Source organism: Eurosta solidaginis, chromosome 2 (genome assembly GCF_040869045.1).
Source record: "Eurosta solidaginis isolate ZX-2024a chromosome 2, ASM4086904v1, whole genome shotgun sequence".
NCBI lineage: Eukaryota > Metazoa > Arthropoda > Insecta > Diptera > Tephritidae > Eurosta > Eurosta solidaginis.
The window spans coordinates 268,256,798-268,281,349 of NC_090320.1; the positions used below are offsets into that span (position 1 = coordinate 268,256,798).

The 24,552-nt window shown below is 37.3% G+C and overlaps 1 protein-coding gene and 1 long non-coding RNA gene across 4 annotated transcripts in view; one reads left to right on the forward strand and one right to left on the reverse strand.

Annotated features, from left to right (window-relative positions):
* Positions 1-22,434, reverse strand: part of eRF3 (eukaryotic translation release factor 3) — a 34,715-nt gene extending 12,281 nt beyond the window's left edge. The window contains exons 1-2 of one of the 3 annotated variants that reach the window (XM_067767895.1): positions 3,184-3,338; positions 2,999-3,124 (exon numbers count right to left, since the gene is read on the reverse strand). In XM_067767895.1, the coding sequence (XP_067623996.1) occupies positions 2,999-3,041 (43 nt within the window). In that variant the 5' untranslated portion in view covers positions 3,042-3,124; positions 3,184-3,338. Of the gene's footprint in view, positions 1-2,998; positions 3,125-3,153; positions 3,339-21,405 lie in introns of those variants that run through there. The other 2 variants (XM_067767893.1, XM_067767894.1) reach the window with 2 other exon arrangements.
* Positions 3,868-11,097, forward strand: LOC137240921 (uncharacterized). Its single transcript, XR_010949861.1, has 2 exons — positions 3,868-4,204; positions 10,880-11,097. It is a non-coding gene; the product is annotated as an uncharacterized lncRNA (long non-coding RNA).
* Positions 22,435-24,552: the final 2,118 nt, after the last annotated feature.

Genomic DNA, 24,552 nt, shown 5'->3' on the forward strand with positions numbered 1-24,552 from the left:
TGGCCAAACACTGTCGAGGGGCGACCCCGCTTGGAAAAATTTTCTTCTAATTGAAAAACCTAATTTCTAAAATTTTGATGATGCTTTGCCCGGGGTGCGAACCCAGGGCATACGGTGTGATACGCGGAGCACGCTACCATCACACCACGGTGGCCGCCAAAGTATATTGAATTGTTACTATAAAACCTAGTAATAGTAAAACCTATTGACATCGCACCATGTTACATTTAGTACTGTCTTTCATGAAGTTACTTTTTGAAGCTGGCTTCTTTTGAAACTGGTTATACTTTTAGAACCGGATACTTTTTTCCGAACCGCTTAATTTAAAACCAGAATACTTTTTCGGAACCGGTTCCTTTTTCGGGACCGGTTACTTCTTGAAACCGAATACCTTTTCAGTTCCGGTTACTTTTTGGAACCGAATACCGTTTCGGAACCGGTTACTTTTCAAAGCCGCATGCTTTCGAGGAACCGGTGGTTACTTTATGAAACAGAATACCTTTTCGGAACCTGTTACTTTTTGACACCCGATACTTTTTAGGAACCGTTTTTTTTAAACCCAGTATTTTTTCAGAATCGGTTACTTTTTGAAACCGCAAGAATTTTTTCGACCTCGATACGTTTAGGTACTTTTTCGCATCCAGTTATTTTAGAAAACGGAAGACTTCTTCCGCTCTCGATACGTTTATGGAACAGGATAATTTTTCGGAACCAGTTACTTTTGAAACGGGAAGACTTTTTCCGACCTCGATACGTTTATGGAACAGGATATTTTTTCGGTTCCGGTTATTTTTGACACCGGATCTATGTACCGCTTTCTTTCTTATACTGGATACTTTTTCCAAACCGGTTCTTTTCTGGAATTGGATACTTTTTAGAAACCGCTTACTTTTTCAAATAGGCTTTTAGACCGGTAAGATTTTTTAAATGGGTTATCTTTTTAAATCGGTAAACTTTTTTAAATTAGTTCGTTAGATAGTTCTTGGTTTTCAAATGGGTTACCTTGTAGATCCGTTAAAATAAGCTCTGCATTAATTCTCCGCAGGTATGGAGCGCCAAATTTTTTATCATGACCTATTTACCGGGTATTTTTTTAGACTGGTTACACTTTCTAAAACAAAAAATTTTATAGCCAAACAATTTTTTAAAACTAATCGAACTAAATTTTTGGAAATGATCACTTACAACCGGATATTTTTGAGTTTCGACTATTTTTTGGAAACAATCAGTTGTTTATAAACCGGATCCTGAAAAGATTTAAAGCCGAGCTTCCACACCACGGCGGCCACATACGTTCATTAGGGTGGGTATAGAAATTTTAGAGGTGCTTAACTCGATTTTTTGTATTCAAATCATAAGGTGAGGTTCATACAATTTGAGGTTCAACTTTAACGATAATTTTTTATAAGAATTTGAAAACTCTCCATACGTTGTATTTTACTTAAGACCACCCCAATGAATGAATTTCCCTTTAAATCCTTTTTTTTAATAATTTATTTTATATTTCAGTTTTTTTTTTATTGTGCCATCTTTTTATTAATATGTTAAAAAAACATTTGTTTCGTATTTTTATACTCAGCTGAGCGGAGCTCACAGAGTATGTTAATTTTGTTCGCACAACGGTAATCCGTAACGGCATAAACTAATCGATATAGACTTCTACATATCAAAATGATCTGGGCGAAAAAAGAAATTCATTTAGCCATGTCCGTCCGTCCGTCTGTCCGTTAACACGATAACTTGAGTAATTTTGATTTACCTGGATGAAATTTGGTATGTAGGTTCCTGGGCACTCATACCAGATCGCTATTTAAAATGAACGAAATGGGACTATAACCACGCCCACTTGTTCGATATCGAAAATTTCGAAAAACAGAAAAAGTGCGATAATTCATTACCAAAGACGGATAAAGCGATGAAACTTGGTAGGTGGGTTGACCTTATGACGCAGAATAGAAAATTAGTGGCACACCCACTTTTACAAGGATGTAATTTAAAGGTTTTGCAAGCTGTAATTTGGCAGTCGTTGAAGATATCATGATGAAATTTGGCAGGGACGTTACTCCTATTACTATATGTGTGCTTTTTAAAAAACAAATTTTCTAGTCAAATTTTACCAAAAAATTTAATATCTTTTCAGTATATAAGGAAATTATGGCAACATTCAACTCAAGTAATGATATGGTGCAAGAAAATACAATAAAAAAAGAAAATTACAAAAGGGGCGTGGCTCCACCCTTTTTCATTTAATTTGTCTAGAATACTTTTAATGCCGTAAGTCGAACAAAAATTTACATTGATATCTTGAGCAAAAATCGATATATCTTTATTAAACTTAGTTCACGTACTTATCTGAACTCACTTAATATTGGTATAAAAAATGGCCGAAATCCGACTATGACCACGCCCACTTTTTCTATATCGAAAATTACGAAAAATGAAAAAAATGCCATAATTCTATACCAAATACGAAAAAAGGGATGAAACATGGTAATTGGATTGGTTTATTGACGCAAAATATAACTTTAGAAAAAACTTTGTAAAATGGGTGTGACACCTACCATATTAAGTAGAAGAAAATGAAAAAGATCTGCAAGGCGAAATCAAAAGCTCTTGGAATCTTGGCAGGAATACTGTTCGTGGTATTACATATATAAATAAATTAGCGGTACCCGACAGATGATGTTCTCGGTCACCCTGGTCCACATTTTGGTTGAAATCTCGAAAACGCCTTCACATATACAACTACCACCACTACCTTTTAAAACCCTCATTAATACCTTTAATTTGATACCCATATCGTATAAACACATTATAGAATCACCCCTGGTCCACCTTTATGGCGATATCTCTTTCCATTTGATACCAATGTCATACAAACACATTCCAGGGTTACCCTTGGTTTATTTTCCTACATGGTGATTTTCCCTTATTTTGTCTCCAAAGTTCTCAGCTGAGTATGTAATGTTCGGTTACATCCGAACTTAGCCTTCCTTACTTGTTTTCGTTGTTGCTTTTGTTTTATATAATTTTCCTTTCATTTGATATTTTTGCGTATGTGTTAATTTTTTATTTCTTTATTGTTTTGCTTCGTTTTTAAGCAACCAACTCTAGCAGTGTAGATCTAGAAAAAATTAAACAGATTATTCTCACTTTTTCTTGCTTTACGTGGCATTATTTTACTATGAGAGATTAGAACTAAAGATGTCATTTTAATTTCAACTTGCTAAAGTAATATTTCAAATAAATTTTATAAAAAAACACTACAGAATTAAAATAAAAAAAATTCTTAAACCAACTGTAAAAGCAGCTACAATGCGGTAACGAGCCACATGCAACTAAACGCTCACTCACTCAGTCACTACCTACAATTACTCACAACTTGAAGTTGTTAAGATCTAGGAAAGAAACCGAATTTGAACAGGTTAGAAGCGGTTACAACTGCAATAACGCACAATAACGAATTTGGCAAGAAAACATAGAAAAGAATTGGTATAATGTAGCAACAAGTAAAATTTCGATATAACTGGAAAATATTCAAAAATGTATTAAAATTGGCAAAAGAGAAGGCTTTCTTTTTCCCTAAAGAGTTGTGAATGCACCTCTCTACTCATTTGCTTTCTTTGTACGTTTGGCGCAAACTAAATAAACTAAGAAACTGAAAGTTAGCATGGCAAGAAATTGCAGATAGTAAGTAGTGAAAATAAATAAAAGAAAGAGCAAAATAATGTAGAGAGATCAGAATGCAAAAGACATACATAATCAGCAAGTGCAAGTGCGAGTATATGAATGAATGAAAATCGAAATACACTATCTCAACATTTTTTGTGCAAAATTAAAAATAGATGAAAAATCTGTAGCTGACATACATACATACACATTTGCTTAGCTTATTATTTAAGCAATGCACTTTTTTGTATTGTATTGTATTGAATATTTTGTGAAATATTATCAGTCGTTATGTTAAAAGTGAAGGTTTTTTAGCAGCATTTAAATTCGACATTCTTTCCAAGCAACTAATAAAATTAAAATTAACAAAGACGCCTAAAACTCGTTGGTGGTAGCAAAAACTGCTTACATCCAGTGTAATTTCAAACATACACCGCCCAACAACAAGAAGATAACGGAAAAACTACTCGCTCTTGTTCATATTGCTAAAATGTGGTTTCTGCTCTGTGGTTAACGCCAACACGAAGAGTCATAGGTATGCAGCGCTGAGCTTGGCAGCTGTTTATTACAATTTTATTGGTTGGAGTGGAGTGCGTACCATTCTGACATCATTACATCATGACCACATATATGCATGTCATTTAATTGACGTTTAGCCGCCTAGGCGATTTTGGCTGGCTCAAAGAAAGCACACCAGCCATTCCTTCTTAAAAATAATTCAGACCAAGACGCCGTTAAAGGTATTGACGTGCTATTTGATAACTGATCCACGATGGCTGGTTTTACAGTACTTAAGGTGACACTTAGAGAAAAGACCAAAACAAAACATTATACCCAATAAAAACCAAAAAAATTATTCACTAACCTACGAGAAGTATATGGTCCTATTACGGTGGCAGACACACTATAGCAAACAACAATATTATATATTAAATAATTTATACCTCATTTATTGGCAATTTAATACCGCAAAAAAATTTTCAAGCTGCGTCCGGTTCCGAGAAACGGGAGTGTCTGCTAGCTTAAGACTCAAGCCAGCAGACACTTCGTGAAAACACGACCTACGACTTCCGAACGACTTGGATAATTGATATTACATTTATTGGCAATTTAATACCGCACAAAAAATTTGAAGCTGCGTCCGGTTCCGAGAAACGGGAGTGTCTGCTAGTTTAAGACTCAAGTCAGCAGACACTTCGTGAAAACACGACATACGACTTCCGAACGACTTGGATAATTGATATTACATTTATTGGCAATTTAATACCGCAAAAAAAATGTAAAGCTGCGTCCGGTTCCGAGAAACGCGAGTGTCTGCTAGCTTAAGACTCAAGCCAGCAGACACTTCGTGAAAACACGACCTACGACTTCCGAACGACTTGGATAATTGATATTACATTTATTGGCAATTTAATACCACAAAAAAAATTTTAAGCTGCGTCCGGTTCCGAGAAACGGGAGTGTCTGCTAGTTTAAGACTCAAGCCAGCAGACACTTCGTGAAAACACGACCTACGACTTCCGAACGACTTGGATAATTGATATTACATTTGTTGCCAATTTAATACCGCAAAAAAAAATGTAAAGCTGCGTCCGGTTCCGAGAAACGGGAGTGTCTGCTAGCTTAAGACTCAAGCCAGCAGACACTTCGTGAAAACACGACCTACGACTTCCGAACGACTTGGATAATTGATATTACATTTATTGGCAATTTAATGCCGCAAAAAAAAATTTAAAGCTGCGTCCGGTTCCGAGAAACGGGAGTTTCTGCTAGTTTAAGACTCAAGCCAGCAGACACTTCGTGAAAACACGACATACGACTTCCGACCGACTTGGATAATTGATATTACATTTATTGGCAATTTAATACCGCAAAAAAAAATGTAAAGCTGCGTCCAGTTCCGAGAAACGGGAGTGTCTGCTAGCTTAAGACTCAAGCCAGCAGACACTTCGTGAAAACACGACCTACAGCTTCCGAACGACTTGGATAATTGATATTACATTTATTGGCAATTTAGTACCGAAAAAAAAATTTTAAGCTGCGTCCGGTTCCGGGAAACGGGAATGTCTGCTAGCTTAAGACTCAAGCCAGCAGACACTTCGTGAAAACACGACCTACGACTTCCGAACGACTTGGATAATTGATATTACATTTATTGGCAATTTAATACCGCAAAACAAAATTTAAAGCTGCGTCCGGTTCCGAGAAACGGGAGTGTCTGCTAGCTTAAGACTCAAGCCAGCAGACACTTCGTGAAAACACGACCTACAGCTTCCGAACGACTTGGATAATTGATATTACATTTATTGGCAATTTAATACCGCAAAAAAAAATTTAAAGCTGCGTCCGGTTCCGAGAAACGGGAGTGTCTGCTAGCTTAAGACTCAAGCCAGCAGACACTTCGTGAAAACACGACCTACGACTTCCGAACGACTTGGATAATTGATATTACATTTATTGGCAATTTAGTACAGCAAAAAAAATTTTAAGCTGCGTCCGGTTCCGGGAAACGGGAATGTCTGCTAGCTTAAGACTCAAGCCAGCAGACACTTCGTGAAAACACGACCTACGACTTCCGAACGACTTGGATAATTGATATTACATTTATTGGCAATTTAATACCGCAAAACAAAATTTAAAGCTGCGTCCGGTTCCGAGAAACGGGAGTGTCTGCTAGTTTAAGACTCAAGCCAGCAGACACTTCGTGAAAACACGACCTACGACTTCCGAACGACTTGGATAATTGATATTACATTTATTGGCAATTTAATACCGCAAAAAAAATTTAAAGCTGCGTCCGGTTCCGAGAAACGGGAGTGTCTGCTAGCTTAAGACTCAAGCCAGCAGACACTTCGTGAAAACACGACCTACGACTTCCGAACGACTTGTATAATTGATATTACATTTATTGGCAATTTAATACCGCAAAAAAAATGTAAAGCTGCGTCCGGTTCCGAGAAACGGGAGTGTCTGCTAGCTTAAGACTCAAGCCAGCAGACACTTCGTGAAAACACGACCTACGACTTCCGAACGACTTGGATAATTGATATTACATTTATTGGCAATTTAATACCGCAAAAAAAATTTAAAGCTGCGTCCGGTTCCGAGAAACGGGAGTGTCTGCTAGCTTAAGACTCAAGCCAGCAGACACTTCGTGAAAACACGATCTACGACTTCCGAACGACTTGGATAATTGATATTACATTCATTGGCAATTTAATACAGCAAAAAAAATTTAAAGCTGCGTCCGGTTCCGAGAAACGGGAGTGTCTGCTAGCTTAAGACTCAAGCCAGCAGACACTTCGTGAAAACACGACCTACGACTTCCGAAGGACTTGGATAATTGATATTACATTTATTGGCAATTTAATACCGCAAAAAAAAATTTAAAGCTGCGTCCGGTTCCGAGAAACGGGAGTGTCTGCTAGCTTAAGACTCAAGCCAGCAGACACTTCGTGAAAACACGACCTACAACTTCCGAACGACTTGGATAATTGATATTACATTTATTGGCAATTTACTACCCCAAAAAAAATTTAAAGCTGCGTCCGGTTCCGAGAAACGGGAGTGTCTGCTAGCTTAAGACTCAAGCCAGCAGACACTTCGTGAAAACACGACCTACGACTTCCGAACGACTTGGATAATTGATATTACATTTATTGGCAATTTAATACCGCAAAAAAAATTTAAAGCTGCGTCCGGTTCCGAGAAACGGGAGTGTCTGCTAGCTTAAGACTCAAGCCAGCAGACACTTCGTGAAAACACGACCTACGACTTCCGAACGACTTGGATAATTGATATTACATTTATTGGCAATTTAGTACCGCAAAAAAAATTTAAAGCTGCGTCCGGTTCCGAGAAACGGGAGTGTCTGCTAGCTTAAGACTCAAGCCAGCAGACACTTCGTGAAAACACGACCTACGACTTCCGAACGACTTAGATAATTGATATTACATTTATTGGCAATTTAATACCGCAAAAAAAAATGTAAAGCTGCGTCCGGTTCCGAGAAACGGGAGTGTCTGCTAGCTTAAGACTCAAGCCAGCAGACACTTCGTGAAAACACAACCTACGACTTCCGAACGACTTGGATAATTGATATTACATTTATTGGCAATTTAATACCGCAAAAAAAATTTAAAGCTGCGTCCGGATCCGAGAAACGGGAGTGTCTGCTAGTTTAAGACTCAAGCCAGCAGACACTTCGTGAAAACACGACCTACGACTTCCGAACGACTTGTATAATTGATATTACATTTATTGGCAATTTAATACCGCAAAAAAAAATGTTAAGCTGCGTCCGGTTCCGAGAAACGGGAGTGTCTGCTAGCTTAAGACTCAAGCCAGCAGACACTTCGTGAAAACACGACCTACGACTTCCGAACGACTTGGATAATTGATATTACATTTATTGGCAATTTAATACCGCAAAAAAAATTTAAAGCTGCGTCCGGTTCCGAGAAACGGGAGTGTCTGCTAGTTTAAGACTCAAGCCAGCAGACACTTCGTGAAAACACGACATACGACTTCCGAACGACTTGGATAATTGATATTACATTTATTGGCAATTTAATACCGCAAAAAAAAATGTAAAGCTGCGTCCGGTTCCGAGAAACGGGAGTGTCTGCTAGCTTAAGACTCAAGCCAGCAGACACTTCGTGAAAACACAACCTACGACTTCCGAACGACTTGGATAATTGATATTACATTTATTGGCAATTTAATACCGCAAAAAAAATTTAAAGCTGCGTCCGGATCCGAGAAACGGGAGTGTCTGCTAGTTTAAGACTCAAGCCAGCAGACACTTCGTGAAAACACGACCTACGACTTCCGAACGACTTGTATAATTGATATTACATTTATTGGCAATTTAATACCGCAAAAAAAAATGTTAAGCTGCGTCCGGTTCCGAGAAACGGGAGTGTCTGCTAGCTTAAGACTCAAGCCAGCAGACACTTCGTGAAAACACGACCTACGACTTCCGAACGACTTGGATAATTGATATTACATTTATTGGCAATTTAATACCGCAAAAAAAATTTAAAGCTGCGTCCGGTTCCGAGAAACGGGAGTGTCTGCTAGCTTAAGACTCAAGCCAGCAGACACTTCGTGAAAACACAACCTACGACTTCCGAACGACTTGGATAATTGATATTACATTTATTGGCAATTTAATACCGCAAAAAAAATTTAAAGCTGCGTCCGGATCCGAGAAACGGGAGTGTCTGCTAGTTTAAGACTCAAGCCAGCAGACACTTCGTGAAAACACGACCTACGACTTCCGAACGACTTGGATAATTGATATTACATTTATTGGCAATTTAGTACCGCAAAAAAAATTTTAAGCTGCGTCCGGTTCCGGGAAACGGGAATGTCTGCTAGCTTAAGACTCAAGCCAGCAGACACTTCGTGAAAACACGACCTACGACTTCCGAACGACTTGGATAATTGATATTACATTTATTGGCAATTTAATACCGCAAAACAAAATTTAAAGCTGCGTCCGGTTCCGAGAAACGGGAATGTCTGCTAGCTTAAGACTCAAGCCAGCAGACACTTCGTGAAAACACGACCTACAGCTTCCGAACGACTTGGATAATTGATATTACATTTATTGGCAATTTAATACCACAAAAAAAATTTTAAGCTGCGTCCGGTTCCGAGAAACGGGAGTGTCTGCTAGCTTAAGACTCAAGCCAGCAGACACTTCGTGAAAACACGACCTACAGCTTCCGAACGACTTGGATAATTGATATTACATTTATTGGCAATTTAATACCACAAAAAAAATTTTAAGCTGCGTCCGGTTCCGGGAAACGGGAATGTCTGCTGGCTTGAGTCTTAAGCTAGCAGACACTCCCGTTTCTCGGAACCGGACGCAGCTTTACATTTTTTTGCGGTATTAAATTGCCAATGAATGTAATATCAATTATCCAAGTCGTTCGGAAGCTGTAGGTCGTGTTTTCACGAAGTATCTGCTGGCTTGAGTCTTAAGCTAGCAGACACTCCCGTTTCTCGGAGCCGGACGCAGCTTTAAATTTTTTTTTGCGGTAATAAATTGCCAATAAATGTAATATCAATTATCCAAGTCGTTCGGAAGTTGTAGGTCGTGTTTTCACGAAGTGTCTGCTGGCTTGAGTCTTAAGCTAGCAGACACTCCCGTTTCTCGGAACCGGACGCAGCTTTAAATTTTTTTTTTGAGGTATTAAATTGCCAATAAATGTAATATCAATTATCCAAGTCCTTCGGAAGTCGTAGGTCGTGTTTTCACGAAGTGTCTGCTGGCTTGAGTCTTAAGCTAGCAGACACTCCCGTTTCTCGGAACCGGACGCAGCTTTAAATTTTTTTTTGCGGTATTAAATTGCCAATAAATGAGGTATAAATTATTTAATATATAATATTGTTGTTTGCTATAGTGTGTCTGCCACCTTAATAGGACCGAAGTATATAGTTCTCAAGTTGATATCCAACATCATTGTCTAATTGACGAGTTCCAAACCAAAACGCAATAAGTGTACCCTTAATTTTTTTTTTTTTTAGATATGGATGGAATTTTTTTATTAATTTATTAGTCTTCTCAATTATTCAGACTAAATATGACAAAAAAAATAGAATGTACAAAGGGATCGGATGTATGTACGTTGTACACTCCTTAAGAATGATTTAAGTAGTACTTTAAACGTACTTAATGAGTATACGAGTATAATTTGCCAGGATGACATACTCCAGCTCGGAATACTTCTTCCCACTGGTACAAAAAGTTCTGCGAAATGCTCATACACTCTTTCGCGTAAATTTCTACTATTATTATTTATTTATTATTACGGCGTCTTAAGCCTGAAACTTAGATTATTACAAATTATAAGTACATTTTAATAATAACGAGATTTCTGTAATTTGGGGTGTCGGAATGCATGAGATTCCGATCAGCACTGAAACTGGTGGTCCCAACGGGCGAGTCTTGGAGTCATCTCATTTGGAGGTTGGAAGGAACGTGTTCTCAATCCTGCCCTACTCCAAGACGTATGATTACACAGTTTTATTATTTATGCTGTCGGAATGCATTAAATTTCGGTCAACCAAAAAGCTAGCAGCTCAGCAGAAAGAGCTACTCTTATCGGACGGTTGGAAAGGACGTGTTTCCAATCCTCCCTGTACCAGCTTTTATGTAAACATAATTATAATATATTTTTGTTTTATTATTTTGTAGGAATAGACGTGATTCTCATGAACACTCCAACTGTTTGTCTGGGACAATATTTTCAGGGACTATTTCTGTTATGCTCTATAAGTCTTTATTGTAAGATATAATGTGACTACAAGATATGATATAGATTTATTTTATTTATTTAATTATTTATTGACAGCCATATGGCCTATAATCCTTTTGATTTATATAATTCGTATTAAATATATTTCATACAATAATTATATAATAGGTTTTTAAATTTCTTCAAATTATAGCACGTTTTAATATCTACAGGTAACTCATTAAACATTTTCAAGCCTTTATAGTACAGATCTAGCTTTGCATTTTCTGTGTGGCAACGTGGTAATGTGAAATTGTGTCTATCTCTCGTAGGATAGGTGTGTGTATCACTGCTGTAGCTTAAGTTCTCTCTCAGGTAGTCCGGAAGTGCTCCTGTCTTAATTTTGTATATATATTTCATTGTGCGAAAGGAGATTAGTTGCTTTACGTTCAGCCATTTAAGAGTGTTCAGCATTGATGAAATACCTGTGTCGTACCGCGCGTTGAGTATATGTCTCATTGCTCTATTTTGCATTTATGGCAACTTGTTTATTTGTGAGTCCGATGTGATAAACAATACACTGGCACAATATATAAAATGGGGTTTTATGATGGATTTATATACCAATATTTTATATTTCCTTTTTAAATATTTACATGTTCTTTTCATAAATCCAATTTTCTTTGAGATTTTACTCACTACGTAGTCAACATTATCACAGAATTTTAATTTATTGTCAATTATGACGCCGAGATATTTGCTTTTCTTTACCTCCCTAATGGTTTCGTTTTTTATATCTAAAGTATGTGGTTCTAAATTTAGTTTATTTGATGTGGATATAACCATGCAATTTGTTTTTTCCACATTTACCATTAACTTGTTTTTACACAACCAAATGTAGAGAGAATTCAAGTCCTGCATTTTTTCAAAGGCCACGCTTATATTTTCTTCACTTATTGTCAACAGAGCATCATCTGCAAACAGTTTTATTTTGCAGTTCTTAGGAACCTTCGAACCACTTCAACTCAATACCTTCAATTCCGATTCGTTTCAATTTCGTTACCATCAGGTTCCGATCAATAGTTTCAAACGCTCTTTTAAAGTCAATGAATACCACTAATATAGTCTTTTTTCTTCGCATATTTTCTTTCCACTGAGAAATAACCCATGTAAGAGCTGTTTCACAAGAGTGTTTGTCACGAAAACCTGATTGCTCTTTAATCAAAATATTGTTTCTTTCAATATATTCAATTAGTTGATTTTTCACCACTTTTTCTAAAATTTTTTCAGTATTTGGCAAGGTATTTATTGGTCTAAGTTCTTCAGGTTTAACGGTGTTCTTTACTTTTTTCCCAGGTACTACTGTTGCTATTTTCCATTCTTCCGGTACTTCTCCTATTTTTAAACTCTCGTTGACGACTTGTGAGTAGAAATAACCTAAGTAAGGCATAGTGTTTTTAATAACTCCCTCCGTTAACAGTTTTTTGCCAGTTTTGGCTAAAGCTTTTCACAATTTCCTTTATATTTTCTGTATTTACTTCAGCAAATTTAAAAGAAGTGTTAGTGTTAAAGTGATTATAGTCGTTGTTCTCAATTATCTCAATGCTTTCATTTATTTGCACTATACTTTCCACAAAGAATATATTTAACACCTCAGATATACGGTTTTTATCATCAATCCGCTGACCTTCGTGCTGTATCACCGTTATATTATCTTTCATATCTTGGTAGCATATAGTTTGTTTCAAGTACTTCCACATTAACTTGCTGTCAACACTGTTTGTTGTAATTTTATGCTCCATATATTTAATTTTTTTTATTTTCATCATTTTCTTGGATTCTTTTTTGATGCTTGCGTATTCAGACCAGTCTCCGTTACTTATTGAAGCATTGTAAGCCAACAGTTTCCTTTTATTTAAATTTTTCAGTTCATAATCGTACCACCTGTTTTTTATTTTAATATTTATTTCTTTAACGCAGGTTAACTGTTGCATACAATTTAATAAGCAAAAGTCTAAGTATGTGACCATGTCATTCAGATTTTGACTCAGTATTTCTGAAAAATTAACGTTTTTAGTAGTGCTAATATGTTCTCACTACTATATTTTTCCCATGATGTTATTCTAGCCAGCGTTCTATTTGGGATCTCAGTTTTGATATTAATACTGAACATAATTGTCTCGTGGTCTGATATTTTATAAGTATGAAGCCTTTTACACATGGTAGGCTCCTCGTTTGAGTATAGTAAATCGAATTTGGTCTCAGAGCCTTCTGCTATACGCGTGTTAAAGTTAATTTTTTGGTGCATGGAAAATGTGTTAAACAGCTCATTTAGCCTCAGACTATATGTTATACGTTGTGTCACATATTTCCGCTACTATTGTTTCGAGATAGTTAACAAAATCTGAGTCACTAGTACTTGGCGAGTGGTATAGTACTCCTATTTGCCACTTTACTTCCACGTTTTTTAACTGGACAATGATACACCATATATTACCATCAATTGCTTTATTATATACTATTCTAAATTTTACTGAGTTACTAATGTACATCGCTACGCCTCCTGTGTGTTTGCTGTGAGAGTCACATCTTATTGTTGTAAACGATATCAAGCTTATTTCTGCATCACTGATTTCATCTGTTACACTTGTTTCAGAGCACAGTATAATTTTTGGGTCAAGTTCTTCCACCATTCTTTCAATTTCAAGTTTATTGTTCACCAAACTGTTTACGTTTAAATAAATCACTTTTAGGTTTTTATTTTGCCTTCCATTTTGTATCATTTGGTTTGATTGCTAGTAACCTACCCGCTGCTTTTCTATCGCAAGTTTTCTTTGGTAAAGCAGACATTCTTTACTATATATGCTGTGCCCAGTGTCTAGCTTAAAGCAGAGATCTCTATTAGCGTCCACACAATTGCCACAGACAGGGTTAGTTACTTCTTCATTACATTCCTCATATCTATGTTCACCCAAGCATCGGCCGCACCTTTGTTTTTTTGTACATGTGCTGGCATTGTGGTTAAACCCTAAACATTTTTAGCATCTCTTCTTTTAGGTAAGCTCTACTTACTTCGCGGATATCATTTTCTGTGTTCGTACTCTCTATGCTCAGAATAGCTGTATGTGGTTTACTATCTTCGCTCCCCGGAGTGTGGCTTGGCTCCGTTCTTTCACTCATTTCCTCTCTCGTGTAGCCGTTGTTGCCTTGCATGTAGTTTCCTTCGCTGTTGGTGCTTTGCATGTAGTTCTTGGTGCGTCGGCAGCCCGTATTTGGTTTACATGCCTCTTGTAGTACTTGTTGTTAAATAAGATCTCGTAGTGCAGATCACCCATACGCCTTATTACCATACCGCGCAGCCACTTGTTCTGCTGCGGATTTCCCGAAAGGAAATACACCGAATCGCCAGTTGCGAATTCGCGACAACCGTCTTCTTGTTGGATGAACTGTTTTGCCGACACTCGCTCGTTTACGTTTTTGAGTCGATTCAAATCTAGGCGCATGCGTAGTCGTCGCCCTAAGAACAGTTTTGCTGGGGATTCGCCTGTTGTACTGTGTGGAGCATTTTTGTATTGTCGTAAGAACTCATTTATATTTTGTTTTAACGTTCTCGTTGTGGTCCCCATCGCTTTTAAGGCATTTTTCACCGTTTGCACATTACGTTCCGCTTGACCGTTTGTGGCTGGGTGATAAGGGGCCATAGTTTTATGGTATTTGACGCCTACTTGGCTTAAGAATTCTTTGAACTCCGCAGACTTGAAATTCGTTCCGTTGTCAGAAACTAGTACTTCCGGGACCCCATACGCAGCAAATACGTCATCCAGCAGGGCAATTGTAGCGGTTGAGGTCATTATTTTGGTAGTCTTGGCTTCGAGCCACTTGGAGTAAGCGTCGGTGATAATGAGCAGCATCATACCTTCGACAGGTCCTGCGTAGTCGATGTGAATTCGTTCCCGTGGGCCTTTTGGGTACTCTCAATGATGGTTGGCGATCTTCGGTGGTTTATTCGCATTTTTTGCGCAACATTTGCATGATTTATCCGAATTCTCGATGTCTTTATCGTTACCTGGCCAGTATATAAAAGAACGTGCGATGCTTTTCATTTTAACAACACCCAGGTGTGCCTTGTTTAATTCTTGAAGTAATAACTTTCGAAGTTTCATAGGAATAAGGACCCGATGCTCGAATGTAAGACAGCCAAATGATACTTGGTACTGGTATTCTGGGGCTTTGTACCCCGCTCTGGTGAGGCATTGACCTTTCCTAGTATTTGAAGTATTTTTCCCAAACTTTGATCCCTACGGGTTTCTTGGGCGATAAGTGGAGCGGTAACTGGTAGTTGGCTAATCTGCCGTATCATAAAATTATCGAATTCATCACCACATACCGTGCTGTGTTGCTTTACCTTATTTGTTGAACCCGGTAAGCGGGAGAGGAAATCTGGGTTACCATTTTCCTTAGATTTTTTTTTATAGAGACATCGATGTTAAAGTTGCTCAGGAAATCAGCGTAGTTTGCCATTCGGGATATACATAATACCGGCAGGGATTTCGTTGGATGTAATATCTGAGCCAGCGGTTTATTGTCTGTTATCAATGTAAAATGTCTCGTATGTAAGTATTTGAAAAACTTTTGCACGGCCCATACAATTGCAAGTGCTTCTTTGTCAATTTGGGAGTAGCGTTGTTTTGTTTGACTCATGGTACGACTCGCGTATGCAATTGGTCGTTCCGTCTAGTTGTCTACGCGGTGCGACAACACAGCACCTAAGCTTGTTTTACTCGCATCCGTTGTTAATACTAGTGGGAGTGCTGGGTCACGGCATTAGCACTTGTGGTGAAACCAAAATTTGCTTTATACTCTTATACGCCGATTCGGCGGCCCGAGGCCAATAAAACTTACCTTTTTTGATAATATCACGTAATGGTCTTTCTAGTGTTGCTAAATTCGGTATAAAATTAGAATAGTATGTTGCCTTACCTAGGAATAGTTGTAGTTGCTCCATTGTTGTGGGTCTCGGTGCATGTAGGGTAGCGTCGATATGCTTGGTTGATTTGTGTATGCCTTGGGCATCGATCCTGTGCCCTAAAAACTCGATTGCAGATGCAGCAAATACACATTTGGATTTATTTAATTTGAACCCGAGTTTTGTGAGTTTCTCTAACGTCCGATCCAACGTTGTTAGTAGTTCATTGATATTTTTGGCGTATATGATGATATCGCCGAAAAAATGTCTAACGTTTGGTATATCTTGTAATGTCGTTTCAATCGTGCGCTGCCAAATTGCAGGTATGTTAGCAGCACCATAAACTGCACGTGTTGGACGAATGAGCCCGTGCGTTGTAGTGTTCAGTATTAGTACATGGGCAAACTCTTGATCAATTCGTAGGTGTGGGTATGCGTCGATCACATCCAAATGTGCAAATACTGTGGCGGCTTTCATTTGGGTAAAAATGTCTTCTGCTTTGGGCATTGGATACTCATCTGCGGATTGACAGTGGGCTTGTAATTCCCAGTTATACGTATTCATTTTTCTTTGTAACTACATGTGTAGTAGATGCCTTCTCAGAATACTCGACCCGTTCGTAGAAACCTGCAGCGATTTTTGCGTCAATTTCCTTAGCATATGCATCTCGTAATGCGAATGGAACTTCTCTCGCTCGTGCAAATACGGGATTAGCATCTGGTTTAAGGTGTACCTTTGCTGCAGGGCCCTAAAAAGTTCCTGCTACCGAACAAAAGGCGGCCTCCCAATGTCTCAAAATCTGTTGCAAGCGTTGTCTCTCATTTCCAGCGAGGTTAGTTGTTTGCACTGAAACTGTTCTTATTGAACTATTTTTTTGAAATGGTATGTCTGTAGGGTTTGTTGCTGTATCTGAAGCGAACATTTCAGTGAAATTGATTTCATGTATGAAATGTGAAATCCACTCTCGTCCACACAACGTCTCGTAATTACCCTCAACAACATATATATTTAGTTTGCGTGTGGGGTTTCCCGTATGTTACGTTGACAACTGCACGTCCAATGCAATTTACTTTATGTCCCGTGTAACTTGAAAACTGGCGGTCCGTTGGCTTCAACTTTGCTGTCAGCTTCAACTTGCGGAATTATTTCGTGGTTATTATGCTGCATGGAGCACCCGTATCTAATGCCAACTGTATTTGCTTTCCGTCAATTAGCATTGTAATCATTTTTCTACCGAAGGTATTCATAGCATTAACGCTACCCTCTTGACGTAAAATTTGTACTGGTTCACATTAATTTGTCTCTTCGAGTTCAGATATCTGTTTACCACTCGACCGCCATACTTTGCTTATGTGGCCCGTTTTTCCGCATGTAAAGCATTTGGCATTTTTGAATTTGCATTCTTTGCGTAAGTGTTGATCTCCACATCCAAAGCAAGTCTCGGTTAGTGACGAGTTTGTATTCTTGTTAGGCTTCTTTTTAATAGACGTCCGTCCCACTTTGTGTGTCGGTTCTATTTCCAGTCCTTCAGTCGCGTTTACCATACCCGTGGCTCGTTGGGTCAGTTCTTTTGAATATGCAATGTCATACACCTCTGAGAAATTTTTCGGCTGTTTTGTGATAATTTCGTCACAGATACTGCGTGACTCTATACCGAAAAGCATTTGCTCTGTAAGCATCCTATCTAGGAACGCGGCATGTTGTTGTAATTGGTACCTCTTTAATTTCGTTGTATTGTAATTCTTGAGGTTGCTTTGGACTTATTAAAATGCGAAGTGCTGTATTCAGTTCCGTGCCCATGTGTACTCGGGCATAGTGTGGGTACTTCGTCGTTGGAGTTTTACTTAATTGCAGTGCCCACTCAAAACGAGTGAAATACTCGTGTACTGTTGCCCTTCGCCGCTTTTGAAGCCAGTCATTGCAAATGGCGGTACTCGTTGGAATGAAAAATTTGTTGCAGCAGCTGCTCCAGCCTGTTGGGAAGCTTGTTCCACCGCTCCACGAATGGCTGCCGTAAGCGCATTCATAATTTTGGTTAGTTGCTGGTTGTCGACGCTCATAGTGCCCAGTTTTGACACCACTATTATGTTCTATAAGTCTTTATTGTAAGAATTATATAATGTGACTACAAGATATGATATAGATTTATCGATAATAAAGTTGGGTAACAGAGTACCGAGATGTTATAATTACTGAACCCTACATAAATACATAACACTTTCCCGATTTGATTGCGAGCGATATATGTATATATAATATACTAGTCTACCAACAGTCAGGATTTAGGAAAAAACACTCCTGTGAGACAGCGCTGAACTTGGTGATATCTGATTGGAAAGAAGAGCTAAACAACAAAAAAGTAGTGGTTTCAGTTTTCCTTGACCTCAAAAGAGCTTTTGAAACGGTGGATAGAGAGATATTAATAAAAAAAAATGCAGCGGATTGGCATAACTGATATTGAACATAAATGGTTCAGCAACTATTTGAAGCAGAGAAAGCAGAAAACAGTTATAAATGCTGTGACGTCGGATGAATTAGAGGTACCCATAGGGTTACCTCAAGGCTCAGTATTGGCACCTATATTATTTCTTATATAGATAAATGACATAGTCAGTGCTATCGAAGGTTGTGAAATTAGACTTTTTGCGGATGATGCATTAATTATGATAAGTGAAAATAATATTAATACTGCACTCGCCAAAATGCAACATTAACTAAATAACTTGTATAAATGGTTGTGTGGTAATAGACTGAAACTAAACATAAATAAAACTAAATATATGATAATAACAAGGATGAATATCAATGAGGAGTATATAGCCGGGCTAAAAATAAATGATGAAATCATACAAAGAGTTAACAGTATAAAATACTTAGGAATAATAATCGATAATAAACTCAAATTTGAAGATCATATAAATTATACAATTAAGAAAGTTGCTAATAAAATAGGAGTGATGCAGAGAACAACTAAATTCATTCAGAAAAAGTACAAAATAATCTTATATATATCAGTTATAGAACCGCACTTCGTGTACTGCCCGTCCATTCTATTCATAATATCGGATAAAGAAGTAGACAAGCTCCAAAAGCTTCAAAATAGATGCATGAGATTTATTCTTCAGAAACCTAGAGATACACGAACGGCTGACATGTTGAAGACTTTAGACTGGTTAAGTGTGAAACAAAAGATTTTTTTCCACTCCATGAAATTCATATTTAATATCAATCATGGAAATGTACCTGAGTATTTAAATAAAAATATAGCATTAGTTGAGCAAACTCACAACATAAATACGAGGAGCAAATATAATTTCAAATTGCCGTTTTTTAGAACTGAAATTGATCAACAGAACATTTTCTACAAGGGTCTGAAAAGTTATAATGATCTGCCTATGGATATAAAAGGTTGCAACCAAATAACAGTATTTAAAACAAAATTATATGAATATTGTAAAACCTTAGCTATAAGATAAAAAACTGTAATATTTTCAAATTTACGAATTAATAATCTAATCTAAACTAATGTATTTGACCTGATGTATAAGGTTCCTCTGTGTCTGTTTGGGTTGCCATGTACGCTCAAGGATCAGTAACTACTTTGGCGACCCCAAGCCCTCATGAAACCAAACCCCAAAACATTTGGGGCCCAAAACACTTGGGGAGTGTCCTTATCGCTACAACAACAAAAAGAACAAATTCGTAAAGAACGACGCAGATTTTTGCCCAGATTCACAAATAGCTTGCCAAATCAGAACCTTTCTGCCCAACTTTTCTATCTGGATAATTTTTTTCGAATCAGGTATATTCTCTCCAGACAGTAGAACTGGGTACTTGGCAACTTGATGCAGATCGAATTTTGAAATGCACGAACCTCATAAATACGCAATGATTTGGGTGGGTGGGTTGAAATCACGTCCTTTCCAACTTCCCACTCTTATCGCCACCTCCGTATTTTTGGGTGGGAGGCTTGGAATCACGTCCTTTTCAACCTCCCACACATCGCTGCCCTACTTATTGTGTGTTAAATATACATCAGCTATTCGAAATCATGTCCATTCCGATAGCACTAGTAATCAATTCCTGTTGCTCGAGTGGGTGGCTTGAAATCACGTATTTCCAACCTCGCAGACAACGCAGCCCTAACTAGTGGGCGTATGTATATATAGATCAGCTGCTCGAAATCATGTCCATTTCAACAGCACTAATATCCATTCCCGGTGCTCGCCATCACAGTCCCTCCCGACAACTAATTTAATAATGTATATACATATTTTAAAATATAATTTTGTTCCATTTGTATGCTCCTGTAATTTATCTGTAATCCATACTATATTTAGTCTGATTAATTGTTAAATTCGTAGACTAATAAATAAATAAATAACTACTGGTGGCTTTGGCTGTTGAGATTTATCCTTTGCCGGATATGTATCCGCTACGCTTCGGTACTAAAATCTTCTACTAAAAGTTCGATAGTTAAACAAATAATTTTCGGTTCTTTGAATATTGGGGTCTGTGGTTTTTCGTCCTGTAGGGTCTTCCAACATTCGTTGAAGAATTGTACATCTGCCTGCAAATTTTACAATAGTGTTGGAAAAGTCAAAACGCGTGAAACTCCAAGGCTCTTTCTGTTGAATTTTTTTTATATTTATTTTGCTTTCTGATGAAAAGCATTTCGAAATGTTTATTCTGAACGTTAACGGTAAATTTGTTATCGCAGTATAATGTAACCGAAAATCGTTACCAATTATGTAAACACAATTCTGGTAAGAAATATAGGTAATAGTCTAGTTGAGGGGTCGACTGCTAATACGCTACCAAAAATATCGAGAGAGGTGTCAAAGGACGCGTCTTGACATCAGTATTAATAATCCGAAGGCGGAAAATAAAAATATTAACTCGTTCAAAAGATATTAACGAAAAACCGAAAAAAGACCCACGGGTACCTCCGAAACCGGGGGTGGGATCCATAGTATTTTTGCGCAGAACACCTTTCTGAGTTGGCGGCCTTCGGCCGCGCTTATAAAAAATAACCCTGGGCTACGCCATGCCAAGTCCGGGTGTGTGGTATAACCGTGGCTACCGCCACGGTGATGCACAAATTTTTTTGTGGGTACAAACACAACAACAACCACATGCAAATCGCCAACTTCAACTGCAAATATCTCCCGACATGGATAAACTTTTTCTTTTCCGCCATCGGATTATTGTTCTCGAGATTAATACGCGTCTTTTGACACCTCTCTCGATATTTTTGGCAGCGTATTATCAGTCGACCCCTCAACTAGACTATTACCGAAATATATATCGCACACCTAGATCGTAACAACAATGCATTTTTTGTTTTACAAAATATTTTCTCGCTGATTGCTGGAGGTATTTGTAAATCGAGTATACGTTTCGATAAGTATTGAATTGGGAAGCCCGGAGGTATTAATAACTTCGAAATTGCGCCCTATATTAGAATACCTACGTCCGATAAATTAAAAATAAATATATGATATAAAACTTAACTGTTACCTGAATTTTTTTCCGGCATATCAATGTTATCAATGAGTGCTGCTCCCAAAGGTGTGGTTACAGGCGATGTTTGCATAGGTGAATCAGCCGGAGTTCCATTTCCTGTTCCAGGCGGTACCGCTTGCAATGCAGCAGCTGCGGTAGTTGCATTTAATGCATTTGTTGAACCAGCTGATTCCGCAGAGTCGGGTGTTGTGGCGGGAGTGGCACTACCTGACGCTGGCAGCGATGACGCATCCATAGGGACAACAGCATTTGGTGCGGCTGTGGTACTAGTGGTACCTGCTGTATTTGCTACAGCTGCCACTGCTGCTACCGCACTTGCGGCAACACTACTGTAACCAAAACTGGGTACAAATTCAACAGCGTTCACATTGAGCGTTGAAAATTTTGTTGACATTTCCGTATTTTCTTGAGCCATATTTGATTTTTATAGTATTTCTATTTGTTTAAATAAATAAGTTTTGGCAATTGAAAAATTATCGGAAAATTCGTATGTATGTATATATTCGTTTGATGACGACGACAAACGTCCTTTTCCTTTTTTTCTAGCGACACACTTTCGCCCCGACCACGTTAATCAGCTATGCTCAAGCACTCACACCCACAAGCACACAAGTGAGGGAGCCGCACACTTGTTTCACTATTTATTTAAATTTCCCTTCCGTTTCTTTAATAAAATATTTTAATTCTTAACGTTTTCTTGAACTCCAGATTACTCTTCACCCAATACACCAGTTTCTTTGTGCTCACCACTACGCGCACCTTAGGAATCACGTTTTCCTTAGTCACTAATACCAACCCAGCGCTTTAAAATTCTTTTTTTCTCTATGACAAACTCTTCAAAAAGCGTATTCAAAAAAGACCGAAAGTGAAAAAAAAATTAATGAATATTGTGCCGAAGATTATTGTAAATTATTCGCGCTATAATTCAGTTATGCAAAATGCAAAAATCTCGGTGTTAACATGGAATCAGTTAAAATGGCCACGCATATAAGGAAAATTTACCTGCCGAATGTTAGAAATTTACAGAAACGTAATGGTGTATGAAACACTTACTGCAAGTTGTAGGGTGATTTGAAGAAATGGTTATTTATAAGGGATGTTGGTTTGCCTACGAAAGGTCGACTATGATCGCACAAAATAAATTTTTTCGGGGAGAATTGCAAAAAGCGGATGACTGATAGGCAAAGCGTGCAATCGTTTGAAATTTTAAATCATTGATTTAAGAATGCTCTTTCTTCATTCTTTCATTCCTTGGTAAGGAATGTGGCTTAAAAGTCAACCCATTCTTCATTCAGTAGTCGGAAAAAAAGAATGCACTCTTGAACTCTTCGAAGAAAGAATGAAGTAATTGAATGAAACACAAAAATTTTTCAACACAGAATAAGCATTCAAATGAATGCAGCCTTTGCTGAGTGTGCACACACTCTTCTAGTACCAATAAATTATGAAAAATGTCGTACAAGCAAAGAGGATAGATATGCTATTAAGTGGTAGGCGAACTCGAAAATCGTGTTTACCTTCAAAAAATCTCTTAAAATAAATTTTTGACACACGAGCCTAGGTTTTCAAAATCGATTATATTAGTCGTTTTTGTAAACCAGGTAAAACAATCAGAGAATATGCTCTTTTGCTTCTCTTATAATTGATTATATCCTGAGAGAATTCGCCATTAAGAGTTTGGCGAATTCGTAAATCATGTCTAGTTATACCAATTTTGATTAAACTGGTTAAATATTTTTAATAAATTTTTCCTTTTTTTCTTTTCAGATTTTTAATAATTCTTTTTGTTTCTCTTCAGCTTTTTTATTATTTATTCTTGTTTTCCTTTAAGGTTTTTAAATAATAATTATTACATACCTTTTTTAATTGTTTTGTATCTAATTTTCTCTTTTCGTTTTAGGTTTTTCAATAATTTGTTCCTTTTTTTCGTTTTAGGCTTGTTTAAATTATTTTTAATTTAAACATATGAAAATAAAATAAAAATATAAAGGTATGAAAAACTAAAGTTTGGTTAATTATTCTATTAAGTGTGGATTTGTTTCTGTAATTTGAAATAATATTTCAAGTATACAGTTTTATAGCCCTTTTAATTCTACCCTAACAAAGTGCAAGTGTCAAGTTCATAAAAAATTCCGCCGTTTTTTTGCAATTTTTTACCTTTTTCACTATTTTGCGTTTAAAATCTTTGATTACCTTATTCTGACCTTATCAACTGACCATGCATAATTTCAAATACATTGCGCTTGCAAGTGCAAACGACCTCAAAAATATTTCGCTTTTGCTATTTTGTTTGTTGGTCAGGTGAAGGCGGTGAAGAAAAAGAAGATTTTTTTCTCCGCATTCGAAACTTCAAAATATCAGAAAAGAAATAGAAATATGAAGTTTTGTGTGGTATAACCTCATGCGTAAAAGGAATGGCATGTGTGCGTATGAACGCAAAACACTATTTTCATACATTTGACACACGCCCCGATTTTTATGATTGCCTGGTAATATAAAAATGTTTCTTGCCTAATGATTCTTCTTGATGACCCAAGAAGAAGGAAAGAAGATTGGATTTCTCACAATGTCTTTGAAAAAATAAATTCTATAAGTTTGCTTTTGGCAAAGGTGTAGGCGGGAATGGAAGTTTTTCTCTTAGGTTGTAGTAGTTTTGGCCTATATGTACAAGGCCAGACGAAAAGTTTGAATGTGTTGGTAATAAGAATCGACACAAAATAAAAATTTAAGATTTGTCTATGGTTTGACTTTTGTGCTTGTTGATGAGGCGAAGGCGGGTATGGAAGTTAGGAAAAATGTTTGCATATTTTTAGCGACATTTGCTAATTTATATGGTCGCCTATTACCATGCCAGCTTTCGATGGTCTTGAAATGCCCTTTTTATCTTTGAGAACAATTTCTAACAATTGAAAGAATTTCAACAATTGTTTGAATTTGGTTAGCTTTTGATTTTGTCAAATGGTTTTAGCACATTTATTATATTCTTGCAAAAAATCTTGCTTTGATATTGTGAGAAAATGCGCTTATCGGCAAAATTTTGCTATTTTGGGGCATTATCAGCATTTTTGTAATTTCAACTAAAAAAATAAAATAAAGAAAAATTATCTTGAGCGGGATTTGAACCCAGAAAAACCTAAGAAA